This window comes from Cheilinus undulatus, linkage group 16 (assembly GCF_018320785.1).
Source record: "Cheilinus undulatus linkage group 16, ASM1832078v1, whole genome shotgun sequence".
Taxonomy (NCBI): domain Eukaryota; kingdom Metazoa; phylum Chordata; class Actinopteri; order Labriformes; family Labridae; genus Cheilinus; species Cheilinus undulatus.
This window is the reverse complement of record NC_054880.1, coordinates 41,495,482-41,518,392: the sequence shown is the minus strand read 5'-3', so window position 1 is coordinate 41,518,392 and position 22,911 is coordinate 41,495,482. Positions and strand designations below refer to the sequence as shown.

The 22,911-nt window shown below is 40.8% G+C and overlaps 1 protein-coding gene across 1 annotated transcript in view; it reads right to left on the bottom strand.

The window, feature by feature from the left end:
- Positions 1-22,911, bottom strand: part of adgrb2 (adhesion G protein-coupled receptor B2) — a 344,844-nt gene that overhangs the window by 140,235 nt on the left and 181,698 nt on the right. The window contains exon 15 of the mRNA XM_041809355.1: positions 15,353-15,396. Within this exon, the coding sequence (XP_041665289.1) occupies positions 15,353-15,396 (44 nt within the window). The remainder of the gene's footprint in view (positions 1-15,352; positions 15,397-22,911) is intronic.

Below are 22,911 nucleotides of genomic sequence, written 5' to 3'. Positions count from 1 at the left end.
CTGTCACTGGGTGAGAGGCAGGGACAACCTTGACTGGTCGGCAGTCAATCACAGTGCTGACATACAGAGACGAGCAACCAGGAACTCTCACACTCACATCTACGGGCAATTTAGAGTCACTGTTAAGCCTAATGAGCATGCAGGAGAACATTCAAAGTTCACACAGAAAGGCACTGTCCCACCAGGATACAAACCAGGAACACTGTTAAACTCTGCACTACCATGCAGCCTGCACGCCTCAGAACTGTCACCAGGAAACTGACCTGGAAAAATGACTTTAAAAGGACATGTCAAGATGCAGTATTACATGTTAGGGTGCTTTAACACCTAACCTGTTTGGTTTGAATGAAACAAACTTAAGTTTGATTGCCCTGATGTGAAAGCTGACCACCAAACTCTGGTCGGTCTAAGACTGCTTAAAAAGATGGGTCACACTCTGGAGCAATTTGTCTTTGGTAAAAACACCTCAATACTGTCTAACTCAGGAAACAGTGAGCTTTTTTGGATTACATCAGCTACCGTAGCCAGAGGAATATGTGTTAGAAACCACAGCCAGACCTGAAAAAGCTTCAGAAACAACCGTGCAACTGTTTTTTTTAATCCGTCTTTCATCAGACTGCTGTCTCTGTGAGGTATATAACAAAGGTGATGGAAAGAAACCATTTCCAACACATAAACTTCACCTGGATTTACATCAGTGGGTTTACTTTTAGATAAATAACACAATACGGGGGCTGCACGGTGGCGCAGGGGTTATGCGCATGAGTGGGTTCTCTCCGGGTACTCCGGCTTCCTCCCACTACCGAAGACATGCTTGTTGGACCTGATCGACTGGCAACCAGTCCAGGGTGTACCCCGCCTCTCACCCAGTAACAGCTGGGATAGGCTCCAGACCCCTGCGACCCCCAACAGGATAAGCAGTATAGAAAATGGATGGATGGAACATGATCCAAGATCAATTAATGAACATACTCTGCCCCTCTGACACACACAATGTGCTGAAGTTCTTATCCTGTCATGACTTTAACCTTTCCACAGGGTCAGAGCCATTGTAATTATACCAGCTTATAGTACAACTAAACCCCCCCCCCGTAACTACTGCAAACTCATGCCAAAGCCAGCTGGAAGAAAAGCCAGAACATATTCCCCCTCATGTAAAACTTTTAGTTAAAACTGCTGCTATACTATGGCTCCACCCAAGCTACACCAGCAGCAGCCCTTGCTACCCTCCCCCAGTAAAACTAAACCCCGCCCCCAGCTACTGCCTCATTCTCCTCCAGTGATGCTGACTGATTAGGTCCATTTTCAGACCTTGTACAATAATTTCAGACTGGAGCTTTGCAAGGTGAATATCCCTGATGACAGACATGGAATCTAGCCAATCCCCCCCAAAATTGACATGACAGACAGTGTTAGTTTTCCACTGATATTAGAGGGAAAAAAAAAAGAAAAAAAAAAACTGCTACCGATGAAAGCACCGGAGATAGGAGACAAACCAATGACAGAGAAGCTTCAGGTCACCTGACAGGCCAAAGTTCAAAGACTTACTCTCACTTTTATTTTGCTGTAGACTCATAACCAGGAAGTTTATGAATTCACATGCAAATTAGCCCATTCAATTAAACACTGACGGGCCCTCACAGACTACCTGGAGCATTATGCACATAATAATGCACATTATTTAATGAATTAGGGTTATTTATGAGCACTGACAAGAAATAATGGCTCAAGTGAGTCACCTGAGTTGACATCAGTTCAGGCCTAAGAGAACAGGACTGAAAATGAAACAAAACCAGTGTGTGGAGTTTAACAAAAAAAAAAAAAAAAAAAAAGTTTAGTCTATTTTGTATTGTCCCTGTTTGTCTCTCTGTGGGTATATGCGACTTTACTCCAGCTTTCATTGCTTTTATATGAAATGCGTCATCAGACAGGGTGAGATCCTTGTCATAAATATTTCTTTAAACTTCAGTGAGGAGTTTTCAGCTGGAAACAAACTGAAATCAATGCCAATGTTTGGAGCTTCAAAGGCACAAGAGCCCATCATCATGAAGGCAGAATATTTCTAAATCTTTCTCTCTAATGCCTGAAACCACTAATGTAGAGTAGGTGTTAGATGAAGTGATTAAAGCAAACTGCAGATACAAAGTTGTGTTAAAAATTTCCTGGCAGAGAATGGTGCACTCGACTGTTAAAACAGCAGAATGACATTTTTGTTACAGAACACTACTTGCACATCTGAAATACAAATAAGCAAACACGTATGGGGGTTAATTTTGTCCACAGGGGGCGCCAAAATGTATTTATACCATTAAATCCTTACAGGCCCTGTTTCCATGTGTCACATATCTGCAGCTGAATGCTACATGAGCCGTAGCTAGCAGGATATGTAGCACAGACTTGGCTATTGGCTATGAAGCATTATGGGGGATGTAAATTAGGAGGAGGACATTATTAGCACCCCATAAAACATCATTCTTTTAACATTTTTCCCCATTTGCTGTCAAATAGAGCAAGGGTTGCTTTTTTAAATGCTTTTATTTTGCACACAGAAATAAATTACTTCACAAAAAAACAAAACGAGAGAGTTATTAAATTATTAGCCCCCTTTAGAACTGGCCTTTAAGTTGAACCATAGCACAAACCACTATTGTTCAATGATGTGTTTTAACTTTGGAATACTCAAAACTTGTAAAATCCAGTTTAAACTGAGGGTTATCTTTCAATTTACACAGTATAAAACTTCAGTAAGGGTTTGTGCTGTTACTGGAGAAAGCATCATGGCGAAAACAAAAGAAATCGGTTTTAACTTGAGAAAAATAATTGTTTGGGAGACAAATACAAAGTTATCACAGCTTTTCCAAATATCAAGAGCTGGAGTGAGAAGTGTCATTGAGGAATTCAGAGAGCCACAAAGTCCAGAACAAGCCTGGCAGAGGTAGGAAGAGGAAGATTCCAACGACTCTGGAAAGAAAACTAGTGAGAGATGTGTCTAAAGAGCCCAGAACAACTGCCAATACACTAGAGAAGGACTTAGCCAAGTCTGGAATTGTAGTCTCAAAGATGGCAGTCACAAGAGCCCTGCACAGGAATGGACCAAGAAAAACCCTTCTGCAGAACGAAGTATGCTCAGGTCCTGGAGAAAGATTGTGCATACTGGAAGCATGTCCTTTGGTCAGATAAGACCAAACTAGAGCTCTTAGGCCTTAGAGACGTTGCTTGTGTTTGGAGAAAGTAGTGACTACTATAACCCAAAGAGCACCGTCCCCACAGTGAAACATGGCAGTAGAGTATGTTGTGGGGATGCTATGGTGCATCTGGAACTGGAAATCTCGTAAAGGTGGAAGAAAATATGAATAAAGAAAGATTTGGGAAGAGTTTGAAAGAAAATCTGAGCAGCTCTGAGCAGTCCTCCAACACAACGACCCAAAACATTGGTTACTCCTGGTGAAGAACTATAACCTGACACGCCAGATGCATTTGTTTCACACATCCATCTGGAAAACCTTCCATAGATGGCATTCGGGAAAGGGCAGAGGCTTTGCAAAAAAACTCAGAGGCTGATTTGATGAACGCTCTGTCTGTCACATTTTTACGGGCCAATCAGAGCAACAAAACACGTGACGTTGTAGCCCCAAACCAAGGTGCGCCGCTACCAATGACTAAACTCCATAGAGAGCTGCATAATGCAAACCTCGGCGACTGTAGACATGGCAGTACATGACTTTTGTTGCTTTTGAAAAGAAAACAACTCAATGCTGTTGTTTGTTCTTCTTTTAACGAAGAAATGTCGTCAAGTTCTGATAAAACGTACACTTTAGCAGCATCCACACTAATGTCTTCAGCCATATTTGCACCAGCCTAATTTGATCACGACTCTGCCACACCTGAAGGTTCTGCCTCTTGATGCTGATTGGTTCTGTCACTTTCTAACCGGGCCCACACAATGCCAATGGGAGCTTTGCAAGATGGATTTGCCAGTGAGAAAGATGGAAACCAGCGAATCCATGTGCTTTGCAAGGTTAGAAGAACTACCCCCAGAAGACAAAAGTGAACGTTACCAACTGGCCTCACCAAAGCCCTGACTTGAATCCCATTGAAGCTCTGTGGGGTGAGCTGAAGATGAAAGTCCATGCCAGAAGACCAACAAATATGGGGGAGCTGGGGAGATTTTCCAAAGAAGAACTGGCCGGGATTCCTCAGGAGACGTGTCTGAGACTTGTTGAAAACGTAAAAAAAATGGCTGCAAACTGTTATCCAGCAAAAAGGAGACACAACTGACTGGGAGCATCTGGAGCACTAATACTTTTGACCCTGGCAGTTTTGTGTTTTTTTTAAATATTTTTTTAATGTGCAAAGTAAAATAAAACTAGGGTATTTGAGAAAGCTGTTAAAAATTCCTTGCCCTATTTAAAAGCACTTGGGAAATACTTTTAAAAGACATGAACTTTTCATAGGAGGGCTAATAATTTTCTCCTAATCTGTACTAGAATTTATATTTCTGTTTTTGTTAAGAAACTGTCAATCAGAGTCAGACTACTCATTTATACACAAATCAAGTCTTCCGAGATTGCAAATGTTCTGAAGCAAGGGCACAAACTTTGGAAGTCGGGCTTTAAATAAGTATTGATGAGAGTATTTTATTGTCTTCATCCATTAACTTGCTTGTTTGCTGCATAAGAGAGTAATAGATGGCATGTAGCTCTGCCAATATGAGAATGAAATACACTTGGCTGAGGTCAGAACTTGCCGCTATGCCTTTTTGCGAAATAAATGTGATTACATTTTGGCCAGATTTGTGTCCAGCTAGTTTTTTGGCAGCGTGCGGACTGTGCCTTTGACTTTTCACTTCATTTGAGGTTGAGACCTGCCAGTGCTGGAGCTGATAGCGCTGCCAGATCAGTCTGAGCCCAAAGCAAGCTTCAATCTACCGTGTCAGATTGAGGATGTTAGAGCGACTTCTCTGCACACCAGGCCATTATTACTCTGTGGCAGTGATGGGCGGAGGAGGAGGAGGGGGGCAGCTGGGGCGGGGTGCCTGGGTCTTTTACCACTGATCCCCGATCAGGCTGAGGACCACTGGGGATTAGAAATGGGATTAAGTGACCCTCAACCCTCCATGAGCTTACCATGCATCCATCTATAGTGTATATTACATTTCTCTGTAACTACTGGGTCAGGTTTCAAGCATGCTTTAAAATGAGATTGCTCTGTTGCACGCCTATGATGCATTTGCACAACGGCATGTCGCTTTTATGCTTCTTACATATGAACACTGAAGCTGTGCAATGAATATTCTATGCATGGAAGTAGAAAGGCAGTTTGTTCAGCAGCTATAAAATCAGTTTAGCACTTTTGGGAGTGGCACACATACAACCTAACAGAGCCACAGTAATCTATAATGCACTAGACATAAGATAAGTGCTTCACTGTACAGCGGATGTGGGCATGTCAGCAGGGGTTCGGCACAGATTTCCCATGCTGAGGCAGAGCGAGGGTCAAATCACGGAGATGCCAGAGGCAAGGTCAGCAACCATGAACACTGTTACTTTCCATGAAAGGAAGAGAGCTAGCAGGAAAAAAGTGACCAAAGCAAGTGTAGAAACATGGATATCTCAATTTAAGGTCCAAATCTAGTCATAATAGTACATTTTCTCTAAATCTCTTCGTTTTTCCAAGCTTAACATAACAGTATCTAGTCAAGCCGAGCAAGCCAAAAATGAATGAGAGTGGGTTTAGGAGACAGGCGCACAGGGGGAAGACGGGAGGGATGGCGAGCACGGCGATTTGGGTGGGCAGATGGTGCCGACATATGGGCCTGTTAGGGGCAAAATAAATAAATAAACACTCACACATAAATACTGAGATAAACTGTGAGTGCCACAAACTGTTGGCCAACTTAGCCAGCTGAGAGAGCGCGCAAATGGGAGACTGGAATCACTAGAAAAAACATGTGCACAGACCATTGTGACAGTAAGCTTTAGAGATTTGAGCCTCTCTGTGATCCCTAATCTCCATGTAAATGTACATTGCACATGTGTGCATTATAGCAATTACAGTATAGCATCTTTGCTCAACTGTAGCTGCATCTGCGCTCTAAATATAGCCTGGGTATTTTCATATACAGGACATAAATTTGCAGTTTTTTCTTCCGTATCTGAGCTGAACTTCTCTCTCCTGCTGTCTGCTTCAGCTGCTGCCGTGTTTGCCTCCCCTCTGCCTTGCTATCTATACGTTCTCCACCTCTCGCCCGCCTCCTGCTCAACCTCAAAGCCCAGGGCTCAGTCACAGAGACAGCCAGGTTGAGAGAGGTGATATCCTCCAGCAAACAAATGGCTGCTTTGTACAACATGTTCCGGGGGCCGTATCGGCTGCACGCTGGCTGACCAGCTTGAGTTAAAATGTGCAAAACGGAGGATTGGGATGCAAAACTGCACAGCCAGTGTGGATATGCATGCTTGCTGTTGGATCTCATATGCAGGTATCCTTTCCTGTCCTTGTATGCATGCAGTTAATTTCAACCATGTATCAATGATTAATCCACACAGATTTTGCATCTTATTCCAAGCTTATTTTAATTGAAGCGGAGCATTTGGCTGAGCTTAGCTGGCTGACACCTCCTCCGAGCAGCATCTGTGCAACCAAACATCATGTTCTAATGACTTAAGGCTGTTTAAACAGAAGAGGTCAAATCTAACAGTGTAAACAACCCACGAAGAACATGAAGAGCATATCCTTGAGCTGACAGCGTCAAAAAATAAACAAATTTCCTCTCTGTGATGCTTCTGTGTGGTTAAGACAGCCTCATCTGTTTTCTTTCCATGTGTTTGTCGCTACAAGAAGACGACATTCTTGGATTTGCCTTAAATCACCTTAGTCCCAGGTTGTGTGTTTATGTGCAAACAGATCACCTAATCCCTAGTAAACACATTTGGATGTTTCCCACATCCCTCCCACTTTGACTATGTTTTGTAGATAGACATCGCTGCCGTCTTGCCACTTTATATTCCGTTTGGCTCCCTGCCCTCACCATGTCTGCGAATTTAATTTGTTTGCAGCTGTAATCTGCCGGCTAGTTAATTGACTTTGCTGAGCTTTGTTCCTCTCCTACCTTGATGGAGAGGGGAGGTTTGATAAGTTACAATGTGTTATCCTCTTGCTTTGGTCACTAGAGAGTACTCCTGTAGTGCTGAATGGAATAAAATGATTAACGGGGGAAAAATGACCAGACTTTTTCTGTCAGCTATCTTATTGTCACCAAAGGAAAGAGGCTTAGTCTTATAACCCCCATAGCAATGTCAGTTCTTATCACTGCTACGTCCATTGTGTGAGATTAAACCATCAAAGTCGTCTCTTGAAATTGGTGTTTGATGACAAATAATAAGTTAAAAGTTCCTTCTTGATGTAAAAATGTCATGTAAAAGCACTGTGCAAAGTTCAAACTGTCAAATTAGGAAATTTAACTGTAGGCGGATGTTTGCAGAGATCGTTTGACTCCCGTTTCTGACATGCCCCACTGAAAATGTCAGGCAATGTTTGTATTGAGCCTCTCAGTTCCTAATATTTGTCTAATACCAGTCAATAAATGTTTCTTTGTTTGCAAAGAGAAAGCAGCACAGTCTTTTTTCTTATCCAATTAAAGTACAAAAAGTTTAAGTGTTTTTTGGAACTCTTCTTTAAGAGTTGCAAGATCAATTTCTGACTATTTCTGATAAGTTTGTAACTAAAATATAGAACTTGTTACTTTATATTTCGGAACAAAAAAGGTCAATTATAACTAAATAGAGGACGAGTCTATGATTATTCCAAATTTTAGAAAATAACGCCGATCATGCAGGGATGTTCAAATTAGAAATAATGCAATTTGGGCTTAATCGTTTTAATCAAACTCAAATCATCAATCCATTTCAGAAGCTGCTTGAGATTAACACTAAAATTGCCGTGGATCTCTATGTACCTAAAACAGCCAACGGGTCAAATTTACCTCTCATTAAAATGCCTTGATTTTCATAAATAGCACTGATTAAGGACTGTTAGTTAACCACTGACACTGAACAGTTTATTAACCACAGATAGCAAACTAAATCACTGTTGGATGAGGGTCTGTCACATAGAAAATCATCTTTGGACTGATTGCTAATCCTGAAACTTCCTCATCACCGGATCTTCTTTATCAAAAGCACTGAGATTACCTTTAGACATTAACAATGGTAAATGTCTTTTTCCCTGTTGCATCCATGTTGAAGGCCGATCTATCAACTTCTGATTAGGCACTGGTGTAATTGAGTGAAGGTATGTACATTATGCCATCTATTTATTGCTAGTGTGAAATAATACAGTGGGAAAATCAAGGCTTTCTTATGGGGTAAATTTGACCGGCATGGTAATTCTACGTATAAATGCCCATTAACAAAATTTGGGTTTAGGCAAAGATTTTTTTATGACACCAGGTGCTATAAAACAAACGTTTAGGAAAAGTCAAATACCGACAGTCTTTAAAACTGTGTACACATCAAGTAAGATACAATTAAAGAACAGCCTTGGGTTAATTTTACCCATTGGCACTCTGGTTCTGTACACACAACCACAATCATAGGGAAGACTGACTTGACAAATGTCCAGAAGAAAAATCATTGACACCCTTCACAAGCAGGGTAAGCCACAGGAGGTCACTGCTGAAAGGCCAGGCTGTTCTCAGAGACTGTATCAAAGCATATTCATGAAAGTTGACTGGAAGAAAAATGTGGTAAGAAAAGGAGCAAAAGCAACGGGGATGAGCTCAGCCTTCAGAAGGTTGTCAAACAAAGCAGATTCAAGAACTTAGGGGAGCTTCACAAGGAGTGGACTGAGGCTGGAGTCAGTGGATCAAGAGCCAACACACACAGATGGGTCCAGGAAATATCAAGGAATTTGGCTATAGGTGTTGCCTTAATAGCATCCAGCCAATCCTCAACCAAAGGTGTCTCACTTGGGCTAAGGAGAAAAGGAACTGGACAGTTACTCAGTGGTCCTAAGTTCTGTTCACAGATGGAAGTAAATTTGGCATTTCATTTGGAAATCAAGGTCCCAGACTCTGAAGGAAGAATCCAAGGTGCTTGAAGTTCAGCGTTTTCAGTCAGTGATGGTTTGAGGTGACATGTCATCTGCTGCTGTTGGTCCACTGTGCTTTATCGCATCCAGAGTCAGCCATCTACCAGAAGTTTTAGAGACCTTCATGCTTCCATCTGGTGAGAGGCTTTATAGGGATAATGGTTTCCTTTTCCAGCAGGACTTGGCACCAGCCCACAGTGAAGCCAGAACTACCAAAAACTGGTCTCCTGACCATGGTATTACTGTGTTTGAGTGCTCAGCCAACTGGTCTGACCTGAACCCCATAGGTAATCTCTGAGTAAATGGGCTTCATAACACCCCAGCAGTGACATAGACTGACCTGACATTTTTTTTTTAGATGTATCTGTAAACGGGTGCCTGCTCTACCAACTGAGCTTAACCTGCTCTTGCAAAATAATACACAGTTAATGTGGTTTCTATAAATCAAAGCAATCATTTTTGGGCCTTAATCTCATTGCAATAAAGACATTAACACTGACAGCCCTGTATGAAATATTCTGAATAGTGATTATCATTGCTTTTATATTACTATGTTGATACATGAGGATGATTTTTAATAGATGTGTTTCACCTTGGCTCGTTCTGAATCTCTGACAACACCTGCCATCATGAAAAATTGCCCAGGCCCTCCCCCATCCACTCACATAACAGACTCTTCCAGCCAGCAAACATATCAGCACCTCATGGTCATAACAGATTTTATATGTAACATGAATGCACACTGGAAAAACAGATTTCCTGTTTACAACTCCTCACTGTGTCTGTTGCACTCTAACTTAAACATTAACATAGCTGCATAGCTCCACCTTTGCAACACTGACCATTGCCTATAAACAATACTCACCCCCCTGGAGGTTTAACCATTTTATTGATTTATAAAATCAATAAAGGGTTTACAAAGTAATGACCAGTCTTAAAATTTGTGAAATGGGATCACCTTAGTGCAGTAAATCTGTTTTCAGTGATTGTAGTATAAAGACACCTGTGTCTGCTGGAAGGTGCAGTCAATGGTTAAGCAGTATTCATTGCTACACCAAAAAGTCAAAAGAAAATTCCAAGCAACTCAGAAAAAAGGTTATTAAGAAGTATAAGTAAGGGGTTGGATACAAAATAAATCCAAGGCACTCAACATCCCCCAGAGTTCAGTTAAATCCATCATCAAGATATGGAAGGCACTGGCACATATGCAAACCTGCCTCGATCAGGCCGTCCCCACAAACTGAGTGATAGTGCAAGAAAGAGACTAGTGAGAGGCGGCCAAGACACCTATGACTACTCACAAGGAGTTACAAGCTTCAGCAGCTGAGATGGGAGAGACTCTGCAGACAACAACTGTTGCCTGGGTCCTTTACCAGTCAAAGCTTTATGGGAGAGTGGCAAAGAGAAAGCCACTGATGAAGAAAACTCATTAAATTTTGACTAGAGTTCACCAAAAAGCATGTGGGAGACTCCATGGTCAAATGGAAGAAAGTTTCTTTTTCTATTGAGACCAAAATGAAGCTTTTTGCAACCAGGCAAGGCGCTATGTTTGGCAGACACCTAACACTGCACATCACAAACACACCATCCCTACTGTGAAGCAGGGTGGTGGCAGCATCATGCTGTGCCTATGATGCCACATGCATACCCTCAACACTTATCAGCCTATAGGGTCTTCGCAGATTACATCATACAGCAGTGAGAATTCCCAGTTGGGGACAGGGAACACAACCAAAAGGCCAAATTTAGAGCAGTTTAAGACTTTGCCAGGCCTTCAAAGTGCTACTTTCATGCCCTGTAAGTACTGATACATTCAGGAATAAAAAACTCAAAGACAAATGGCAGCTGGCACCAATTAAGAAAGCCTCAGTCTAAAGCCTGGATGAGTGGTGTCACACAATGCTATCTGCTTCCACAGAGTGGTCCAGTTTAGTTCAATATAGTTTCTACCCTGATGAGCTAATGAAATTCTGATCTTACCCGCGTTTTCTCAGCTGATGTCCACCTAGTCTCATCTTGTGACAGCAATTCTGCCTCTTTTAAGAGATCCAAATCATTTGGCCAAGCTCAGTAGAACTGAACTGAGCTCCTAAAAGGTGGAACTGGCTCCTAGAAGGCTCTTCATTTGGTACCAATTTGGCTTTTTAAATGTGGATTTAACAATAGCAAAGGATGTAGGAAAGAAAAATAATAAAAACAGGATCTAGTTAGTGTGGCTCACATTCAAGAGCCATTTCCCATTGTTGGTGATATTGATCACCTCCACGCCTGGTAAACGTAGAAAAAAAAATCAGTTCTGATTATAATTGCGGTGTACAGGCCCATTTAGAGCTATAATGTACACATTTTCACATGTTCCCATTCATTCCTAACGGCTGTCCTCTACTTCCTGGCCCTCCAACGGACATTCAAGATCACAAGTTTGCAAATAATCAATCCCCATACAAATTTAAAAAATATGTACGTGTGCCCCCACTTTTCAAAATGAAAGAACAAAGAAGAAGATCTCTGGTCAAAATGTTGTGATTTAGTTATGTGTTTGAGGAATTGATGTAACACTCTTTTTTTTTTTTTTTTTGTTGAGGAGCGATTCAGCCAATCAAAGAGCTCTTCTCTGATTGGCTAAGGACAGCAGTCACCAGGGCTTCAAAGAGTTGGAAAGACCACAAACTGGTTAGCCTCTCTTTATCACACTCCAGAAAAAGTCGTGACATTTTACAAAGTTGCTGCAGAGAACTTGGGTGACATATGCACACTTATAATTTATTTTTTTCAGTGCTGGTCTTGACTTTTTGTTAAACTTTAAAAATCCAAATCCTGATTTCTCATTCCCTGCCATCTTCAAGTATAATACATTTGCAGGAAATTTTTTTGAGGGTTAAACAAAAAGAGCACATTTCCATTATTTTCTTCAATCTTTTTGTCTGTTTGATAATAGCGTTTCAGTTGGTGAATTAGTTGAGTCATTTTTGTTAAGTTGACTCATTTGCCCCTCTGACTGGTGAGTCAGTGTTGTTTCCACCTGGTGCTCAAAACATACTGGTACTCGTCTCTCATGGGCCAAAGAGTAAATGGTGGAAAAGGGTTTAAAAGGCACGTTGGTATGTTTTAGCCACAATCATCTACCAACTTCTTTATGGAGGTATTTATAAGCATACTGCCTTGCTTGATGACCTTAAGATGAACCACTTTGTTTGACTGACTGCTCCTCTACCCTCTTAATTTTTTAGAATTTATTTAGGCAGAATACGTTGTTGTCCCGCTGTCATACTTGTCAGTGTTTGTACTTTATTACATCATAAATTCTTCCCCTTATCTCCATCTATTTTCAACCTGTCTCGAGTGGCTCCTGAATAGAGATCAGCAATGACTGTCAAATTTTTCAGCAGCACTGGTTCAGGAAGTAAATATCCCCAATTCAAATCATCCGTTGACATTTCAGAAAATCCTTATATCAATATATTTTTTCATCCTGGAACTGAGCCAACCAGCTTCCACAATATTCATGACTGTTTGATTTGGTATTGAAACAGGACTGTAACGGAATAAGGCAAAGATAGAAGATTATGGACATCACTGTTTTCTGGGCTACATCCTATAATCCATTGCAGTTCCCTCATGTCATGGAAAATTATAGCATTTTCAAAGACCCTACACAGGCCTTCTTTTCACACTGGTCTTCACTGTAGTCTTCATGGTGTTAATAACAACGCTGTAATATCTAGTAGTTTGGGAATATAGTGTTGTTTTTAACATTGTGTATATTGTATGTGCACCTGTCACCAACAGCTGTAGTTCCCAATTGCGATTGAAAACGTGGGCTCTGATACTTTGTGACAATAAACCATTTTTTAATATAAAAACATTACAGAATTTATATATTTATGATACCTACACATTAAAAATAACGTGATTTTTTCCCCCACAGATTTACATCATCTGGCATGGATGCAGTTGGTATCACAGACCTCCTATTTATTATCTAGCCAGATTAAGACAAGTGTCTTGTACTGAGCTAAGAGGCTAACTGTGCCTCTTTAACAGCTTTTCTACCTCAGTTTGTCATTAACTGTGTGGGGTAAGCAAGCGGGTTAGAATGTGCAGTTCGCAACTAGTCTTTTCAACAGGCCGACTCTTTTACCTGAACAACAGCTGTTGGCGCCAGTTCCCTTTCTTCCCTTCCATACTTTTTTCCAGCCAAATTGGATCTAAACGAAGAGTTGTGAGGAGGCCAAAAGACTGACTCTTATTACCAGTGTTGGGGTTAACGTGTTACAAAGTTATCTGATAGAGTACTTAGATTACTTTTTTTGTTTAGTAATCTGTAACTAAAAGAAAAATTCCCAATATCTTTTTGCTTCAAAACTACAAAAAACTACTTTCCTGTTAGCATGTTGGCATGTAGCTGCGTGCCAGGGGAAGCTAAACACAGCTGTGCTGCACTGCTAGCTTACTGAGCTACTAAGATGGCAAAGAGGAAAGCATTACACTGTGGAATTATCCTCATTGTGTTGGATTTTTGGATGAAAGGGACAAAAACAGCATCCTGTTCCCAGACTGCAGAATTACAGATTATGGGTTATAAATAAGGATGTACAATAACAGTAGGGTGACACATTTAAAGGCAGCATGCTTTCATTAAATGTCATTTTAACAACTGACAAGTGGATCAAGAGGTTAAATGGGTTTTATATTTAGTAACACAAAAGTACTCCAACAAGTTAGCTTTATGTGTAGGTAACCACAGTACTGAAACAGAAGACTTTTCCTAGTATGTAACACAGTAATCTAACAAGCAAGTTTCAAAAGCAACGCTACCCAACACTGCTTATTACTGAGCTAAGCCATTATCTCTAAATTGGCTGATTTCCCATCGCAAGGAGTGAGGCTGGGCAAACATGGGCTGTGGGAGACGAGCAAGATCAGAGTTTTCTGCACCAAACTATGACTTGGTACTGAACCAAACCAGACCATTCAGTAGAAAGCACATATGTGAGCACTGTCAAACTCTGTTCCTGCAGGCTTTGCCTGAATGTGTCACTACTTTTGGAACTCAGATGTAGCTCAAACTGTTGTAGTTTTTTGCGGCAATTTGAATGGTGGGCAGAGCTACAGACAGCACACAACTTTGGCATTTTGATAGTGCTTCTCTATAGAGAAATCACTTCCTGCCCCATCTGCAACTTATTGATGTTGCATCTTTTTACATAAATGCTGGCAACAACTACTGATGATGTGTCAGGATCTTAAAGGGTTGTTCCCTTTGAGGGGTAGGAGTAGATTTCACTACTTCCCCCTGCCTTCAAAATCAAGGGGTAGGGGTCAAAGCTAGTTATGGGGCTGAGCCATTTTCTACCTTGAGTGGTTTTGAAATCATGCCTAATAGTCAGATCTTCTATAAATGAAATGAAAGAGGCCTTTTACCTCTAGAACCACACTATTAAGCTCTGTAATTAAGTGAATTACCCTACGTTTATGGTCATGACACAGCCAGTGCAAATGTAAGGGAAACAAGTACAATGCAGAAAAATATGAGCTGTCTTTAAATGTAAAGAAATGTAATGTACTTTAAAGGGGAAGGGGCTGCATCTGTTTAGTTTTACTGCAATTCAAAGAGGATATGGGCCACCCATACAGAGTTAACATATGGGTCATTCAAAGACGTGGATGGTGATGGCGCAAATCGACCATGACCTGGACCCACATGCTGCTTTAATGGCTCTGAACGAGTTTGCATTTGTTATTGACACAAGCTAATCATTATGTGGGTTAATGGTTAAAACAGCCTGATCAGTCGTGCTAGTTTAGATTATGTAGTTCATTGGATGGTCATAATGCAATGTCAAAGAGTCAGTGGCCTACATAGATGAACGAGAGAGGGCTCATTAAAGTAAGGCTTTAGGCCACTGGTGGGATGAAACTGGAGTGTGAGGTTGAACCAAATCTCCAGGGTGGGATCCAGACTCTAAAATGAAACCTTTACTGGTGTGAGTGGCGCTAAAGAGAAGTAATCCAAAGGGAAACCTGCTGCTCGAAGGCAATCTGAGTGATGAGCCTTTTGAATTTGCAACACTAAGAGAATGCTGTTTGTTCTCATTGACTAATTTAATTAACACCAACACTGGGAACTTCATTAGACTGTTTGCGCTTCATTAATAAAATGAATCTGACCGGGCACAAGCACACATGAGATAAACATCGACACAAGCATTGCTTCACTGTACACGCTCACGCAAGAGTGTCAGAACCATTTAGAATAACTTACGGGTTGCCATAGTCCCAGACGACGCACTGAGGATCCGATGTACCCTGAAAAGATACAGAGGATGGGGGGAGAGGAAGGGAGAGAAGATAAGCTGTTATTGCCAGTGAGAGGATGAGTGAGAGCGAGGCAGGGAAGACAGAATAGCTGCTTGGCAGAGGAGAAAGAGTGATGCTGCATGGGCGATGGAGAGAGGTAAACAGACAATGAAAGAGAAGGATTGAGACGGACGTATAGGGAGGGAGAAACGGGGAAAGAGTCATTGTCACAGGACGGAGCAGTGAATCGCTGCAGCAGCAAAACGAAGGGATGGTGAGTGCGAGCAATGAATCGAGAGAGTTAAGAGACAAACAAAAGAAAAGCCATTTCATGGACAATAATACACAGCAAGTTGGGGGTCATAAACACTGTGGAGTGGAAAAGCATTAAAATTCCTTTTTAAGTACAACTCTAGTGGGAAGTAGTAAAGTAAAAGTAAATAACTACTAAGCAGTAAAACGTGCTTAAAAAGAACAAGTAGTTGTGGAGAACAAGCCTTTTGACAGGCTCTCCAAAGTAAAGTCAATTAGATTTCTTCTATTACTTCCAAGCGTTCTCATAAGTATCCTTAGAATCCATTAAAAACATGCTAAAACCCCTGAAATTGAAGCAAGACAACTGCTTAAGACAGTCTAAAAGCAGCTGAATTGCTAACTGCTTATTCTTAATCCATCATCTCACTAGGAGAGCCGAAGAGTCAATGGTTCGGGGTCGGCAAGCAGGTGAGTCATCCAGTAATCAAAGCTCAGCCATGCCTGATGCCAGAGGAAGACTCTATATGACGCAATCAGGGAATCAATCACAGGGGATTGATTTCTTTAACTGACTCATCACAACTTGTTCCACTGGTGATCCTCAGCGATCTCGGCCATTGATTACTCTTAAGAATCGTCTCTGTCCTTTCAACCCGAACGCCTCATTTGGGAAAGGATTTGATTGTGATGGGGTTAAGATGAACTCTTTAGAGTGGCTGGTCTAGATTCAAAGCCTGTGTCCTTTCATGCTCCTCACATTATAAAAGTCCATGTATCTTTTGATCATTAGATTTTAGGGAGTGCTTTGCTGGTCATGCTGGTGTCATATTCTTCTAAATGTATGAACTAAAGTAAAGATATAGGTTAGGCTCCTATTTGTGCAATTACAAAGATATCAAGAGCATAAAGCATCATTTCCATTTTCATATGAAACCAGTGTCTAAAAACCCTTCTAAGGCCTTGACCACACGTATGCATGTATCTTTGAAAATAGATTTTCCTTTGCATTTTGTCTTTTTGTCAAATGTCATTTATGGTCACACTTTTGAAAACTCCTTCCAGGCTGAAGAATTTTACAATCTCAGTGTACAGTGTGGGGCTGCACAGTAGCTTAGAGGTTAGCACTGTTGCCTCACAGCATGAAGGTTCTTCTCTGTGCAGAGTTTGCACATCTCCCCATGCATGCATGGGCTCTCTCTGGGTACTCCAGCTTCCTCACACATACCAAAGACATGTTCCTTATGTTAACTGGTGGCTCTAATATTGGCTGTATGTGTGAGCGCCTGGTTGTGTGTCTCTGTATGTAAGTTTTGTGACTGACTGCCGACCAGTTTAGGGTGTACCTGGCCTCTAGGGTTCAGCCCTCATGCAATCCTGAAAGGGATGAACGGTGTAGAAAATAGATGAATGGATGTTTGTGTGGACAGGGAAAACAGAGTTTTGGGCTTTAATCAAGCAATCCTTATTAGCATATCACTAATGACAGCCAAAACCATCTCATGACAGTTTACAAAGAGGGCAGGTCTAGACCATACTTCCTTTGCTTTGTCAGACCAAGGTTACAATAGTTTTCAATTTTTCATTAGTTTTAATTTTTATTTTGCTTTCACTTTCTGTGTTCGATTTCAGTTTAGTTTTTAATGGTTTTAGTGTTAGTTTTAGTTTTTTACAGATAGATGTTGGAGCTGAGTGAGCATCATACATTTTTAAAAACGTATTAAAACAGGCTACTCTTCACTTATTTATTGACTTAATGATGTTTGAATACAACTCAAGACATAAAACTACCACTATGTAAAGTCTTAACCAATCAGATCAGGCAATTTTACATTCCCCAGACTTGTGTGTAGGTGCCAGTCAGTCTGGTTGTGTCAAAAACTAAAACTAAGGATATTTTGTCTCCATTTTTAATTTTTTTTTTCTTTTTAGTTTTGTAAGCACACGATACAGTTTTGGTCAGTGTTCGTTTTTTTTTGTAATGCTTAGTTTTTATTTAGTTTCAGTTAACTAAAATGATTTTTGAATTTTAGTTTTAGTTATTTAGTTGGTTTGAGATAACTATGATAACCTTGTGTCAGACAGGTTCTTTTCAAGGGATTTCTTGATTCAACAGTAATCAGGTCCGGGTGTGGCTAGTGGAATAAAACTCACTTGTTTTTTTTCACACAGGTTTAGATGGCTTTTTTATCCCTCAAAAATGAAGTCATCATTTAAAAACTGCCTTTTTTATTTACTTGGGTTATCTTCGTCCGATAATAAAATTTGTTTGGTAAACTTAAACATTTAACTGTTACAAATATGCAAAGAAATAAACAGTTAGGAAGGGGGAATACTTTTTCACTGTGCTGTTCAGTGGTTAGTTCAGATTTTGATGGAAAGTCAGCTGGACCAATGACACTTTTTGGTTTTGTTTTTGTTTTTAACAGAGATTAAACTATATCTCAAGTTCTGTCAACTTCAAATAATAAGGCAGCCAAAACGCCAGTTTTTTAAGTTCAAACAACTATTTTTTTAAGTCTTGATAAACAAGGTGTTTTTTTAATAAATAATAATAACTCAGTGACAATCAACAGGCCACTGAAATGAGGTAAGAAACCTGTTAGCATGGTAACTTCTTAGCCTAAGCTAAACCCTCTGAGACTGGCATTGTTGTATACAAACATTAATAACTGTTTTTGCTGTTGTAATGCAACTATCCTAGCTCTTAGGCCCCGTTCACACGGAAACGAATTCAGGTGTATACGCAAAAGATTTTGTCGGATCGGCGTTTCATCCACACGGAAACGGCGTTTCGGGTGACTGTAAACGATACTTTTTGAAACCGGGTCCCAGAGTGCATAAATCTGCATACGACTGCCGTTTCGTCTCCGTGTGGATGCATATCCACATATTTCTTGAAACGATTACGTCACACGCTACGCTACACCCTGTAGCTCTCTTAACGCGCCTGCGCGGGTCCAGCCAAAACAATAATGGCTGATTACATGTTTGTGTTCATGTAACCTTTATATGCATGCTCCGTACTCTTCTTCTGTCTTTTGGTGCATTTCCAGGGCAGGGTTACAGCGCCACTTACTGGCTTGGCATAAGCACTACATCATTTTCATTCGTTTTCGGTGGTTTCGTTTTTACGTGGGTATTTTCTGAAACGACTCCGTCTTTACGGAAAACTTTTCCAAAACGAAACGGCAGTATACCGTTTTTGTTTCCGTGTGAACGGGGCCTTACAGAAGCTTTTCTAGTGAGCCTGGAACTTGAGTGACTTTCAGGGGGTCTATAAAGAATAAATCCACACCAATAACTCCCATATTGAACGTCTTTTTATTTATTATTCAGTCCAATATTCAACCATCTCTGCCGCTACCTTAGCATTAGCCACCATCTCGAGTTGACAAAACACATCATATGGGCTGTGGCAGCCAATGGCAGGCTGTTTCATCCTCACATCATGCTTTGAAGACAGCGCTTGTGCAATCACTTAGAAACTGGAGAAGAGCGCCTGAATGATCATAATGTGAGAAACAGACACAGAGAGGCCGTGAAGTGATGAAAGTGTCAGAGCAGACAGAAACTGTTTTGAATAATGGCACAAATAAGGCTAACACAAAGAAGCGCAAGGACTTTTTTTTGTAAATTTGTGAGTATTTTGAAGACTTTTAGTCACAGACGGATTATATTTTTACTCTTTTGTCCCCAAGATGTGGGAAAACAAATTTGTGCAAAAAATATCTTAGTAATTATTGTTTACTCTGTGTAATACATGAAAATCTGAGTTTTTCTTTAACCTTTACTGTCCCAAAACCTTTTTTCAAATTCAAGTGATATTGCTGCAGCACACATATTCTTAAGGCCTAGTTTGACCTGAACAAAAGGATGTTTAGAGCTTTGCTGTTCACCACAGGGTGGGTGTTTTATGAGCTTTTTAAGGCATAGTAAAGTCAGAGAAAAACATTTTTAATAAAAATGAAAAAGCATAGACCAAAGCACATGGGGAAAGAAATGAAAATGGACTTTATTTTTATGTGTTTGAAAGGTAAATAGCCACTCATTTTTCCTTTTTTTAACATCCCTTTCTGTATCAAATGCAATGACTAAGACCAAAAGAGCACTCTGAAGGTTTAGTCTGTAAGCACTGAATGAAAGTACCCCCACAGGCTGGTAGACACAACTGACAAGCCTTCTTTCAGGGTCCTTTAAAGCAATAGCAATCAGACTTCTTGTGTAACCTTTTATTGAGAGCCTCCTCTTGAACTGGGCTGATTCAAAGAAAAACAGATCCCTTTCTCCCTGTACTGTCTGTTGGTCTTTCCTGGGTCCTGTAGGAACGGTTTGCCTTTGAGCTCCCCCTCATGGTCAAGGGGATTATGGCATTTCCTCCACAGCCACACTGCTCAGTCCAACCCAAAGAGGATGATGCCCACTGTGAGTAGACTCACTCCAGCCTGAGGAGCATTTACAGAAATAACCTCCTCTTGAGTGAGTGTTTTCTGAATATTAAAAATGTTTAACTGAGCAAAAAAGGAGGGAAAAGGAGGTGATTCACATTAAGGTATTCATCATGAGGATTTATTCCTCCAAAGGCAAGGTCAACCCTCCTTCTCAGCACGGTTCACCACTGATCTCCCATGAATCACAGAGTCCTGGGGTGCCTGCATGACCGGGCTTGAGAGGATCAGGATGATGCAATGTGTATAAACTCCAGATCAGAGGCTAGATGACACAGATTGATGGATGACGACGCTGTGTTCAGACCATCATTAGATGTCCCTGGGGCGTGCATCAGCGTGGCGAGCTCTCTCAGCGGTCCGCTATCAATCAGCGGGCATCGTGCCTGACTGTACGCTTCTGTCGGAGTGACACCAGCGTACTCCCACAATGTCTGCCTCCGCTTTAGCGTTGGTGCGTCGCATAATGACAGCGTCTGCTCGACTGATGCCTCTCAAAGGGAGCCACATGTGTCTGATTCAAACATTATTGACACACGGTAACAATGGCATCATCCTTAGCATCTCTGCATTTTCTCTCAGAAGCAAGAGCCATTTCCTCAAGGTACTTAAAGCCATTCCCTGTATCCATTTGGTGGTAAAACTCCTAATGCATATTGCCTGTGAATATGGTAACCTAATCAAATGAAACAAGCTGATGTAACAAAACAAGACTGTGCTGCTTCAGCTTTAAAAGCCATTCAGTTAGTTTTGAAGATTATAGATTTTAAAAAAATGAAATAGTGCTTTCTGACTGATGAAGGCAAACTCAATTAGACTGAAATGACTAGAAATACTCATGGCTAATGTTTCGTAAAGCCAACCAGAGCTGCCCTTTTATAATTGAAGAGTCTAGCTAAAGGGTAGCTGGAGGAGGAGCCGTGGGAAAACCGCTTGGCATCTGTCCTACTGGTCCACCGTAACGGCACAGATCTTTCTGGCCGTCTGCTTCTTACTCACCATTAAAGGCATGCACACTCTTTGACACTCGGGGAAATGCACGGGGAGTCTGGCTGGAGCAGATGTCATCTCAGTTAAGACATGGCAGTGCAAAGAGACCCCGAAACCCCCCCTGGTGAGAGCGAAGCCTGAGGCAGCTGTTGCCGGGGTATCACATCAGTGGCAGCGTTTTTTTTTCTGCAGCAGCCAAGGTCGACACCTACTGCAGCTAAAGACCTTGTCAGGAACAGACCCTGCATTTCCTTTTGCTCTCCTGTTTTTGCTGGTTCTCATTTAATATCTCAGCGTTTTTTCAAGGAAATGAAGCGTATGCCAATCCAAGCGAGGATAAACAAAGATTAACACAGCCTTTGAAGTAAAAAAAAAATAACTTGTGCGTGCTTGACGTGTGTGGAAAGCATTGGCAGTTAGTCACTTGAATGCAATCAAACAAATTATTTTTGCAGTGAAATTTGGGTATATATTCCAAACCCCCAGAAATAAATCCTACGTCAAAGCAGTTGTGCATGCATATTTATAACAGGAAAACCAATGGAGAGAAACAGAGGAGAAGAAATGTCTTCTTGCAATATCAAAATGTGAATGTGAAAAGCATTCCCATTGAATATTAGTGTATAATAAGGGCATGGGCCAGAGATATATTAGCTGTAACTACAGATCTAGGATGCCTGCTTCAGCTTTGCACGTCCTCAAAAGCTGACGCACCACGGCTGTTAGATGCTGTCTGGTAGAGTAGAGCAGTGTGGAGGTGGAAGAGGTGTGACAGTCAGCGCAGCAGCAGAGACAACAATGGCTAAGGGTTTTACAGACAAATTGATGAACCAAGTCTACCATTATCCACATCTTTATGACGTGTTATTTTCACTACACAGAGACAAACATGTCTGTCAAACCAGCTGGCATCAAAAAATTTCTGCTTTAAAAGTGGATGTTTAAACCTGGGAGAGTAATGAACAAGGATCAGTGTTTCAGTTCAAACAGTGACCATGGAAACTGGTGACTTGAATGCATCCTTGGTTGGTTGTATTATGTGATATTTTCATTAAATGCAAATCTGACAAGTGCATTTGACATAATAACAAAAACTTAATAGGGCTGTCCACCTAATAAAATTTTTGTTGTTACCCACAAGTTATGTCACCGTTTTGAAACATTTTAAGATTCCACTGTTTTGCGTTTAAAACTGTTTCGTTTTATTTTGTATTTTTGTGCCGCAGTTGCTTGGATACAAACCTGCTTTTATGTTGAAAGAAAATCAGAAACTGCAGGGAAATCAACCATGATGGCATTAACGTCACCATGAAAAAAAATATGGGTTGGAAATCAAATGAGGGAGCAGTAAAAAGGGAAATGTTTGATATCACAAGGTTCAAATAACTTTTGACTTGTCCACTGAGCCGTGTGATTTTTTTACGTGAAATGAGACTTAAAGGAGTTGTGGTGGACTTACTCTAAATGCCGATTCAGACTCGGGCTGAATGATCTGGGAAAAATAATCTAATTGTGATATTTTTCCCCAATATTGTGATTTTATATGTGATTATTCCATAACTTCCACATCGTATGTATTTTCCAACAAACACAAGCAATAGATCATTCTATGTTACAACCAATACAATATTAAATCAAACAAGGGATGAACAATTTTGAAAAAAAATCTCATTGTGTTGATTTTCATTCATAATGCAAATTGGAAATGAACTGTTGTTTTGAAGGAGCTGATCATTTTTATTTCACTCTTATATTTACATGATCAGAAAACTGTACCAAAAAATTAGGATTTTTTTTAGACTAGTCTTAAAAAATGACACTTGAATGATTTATA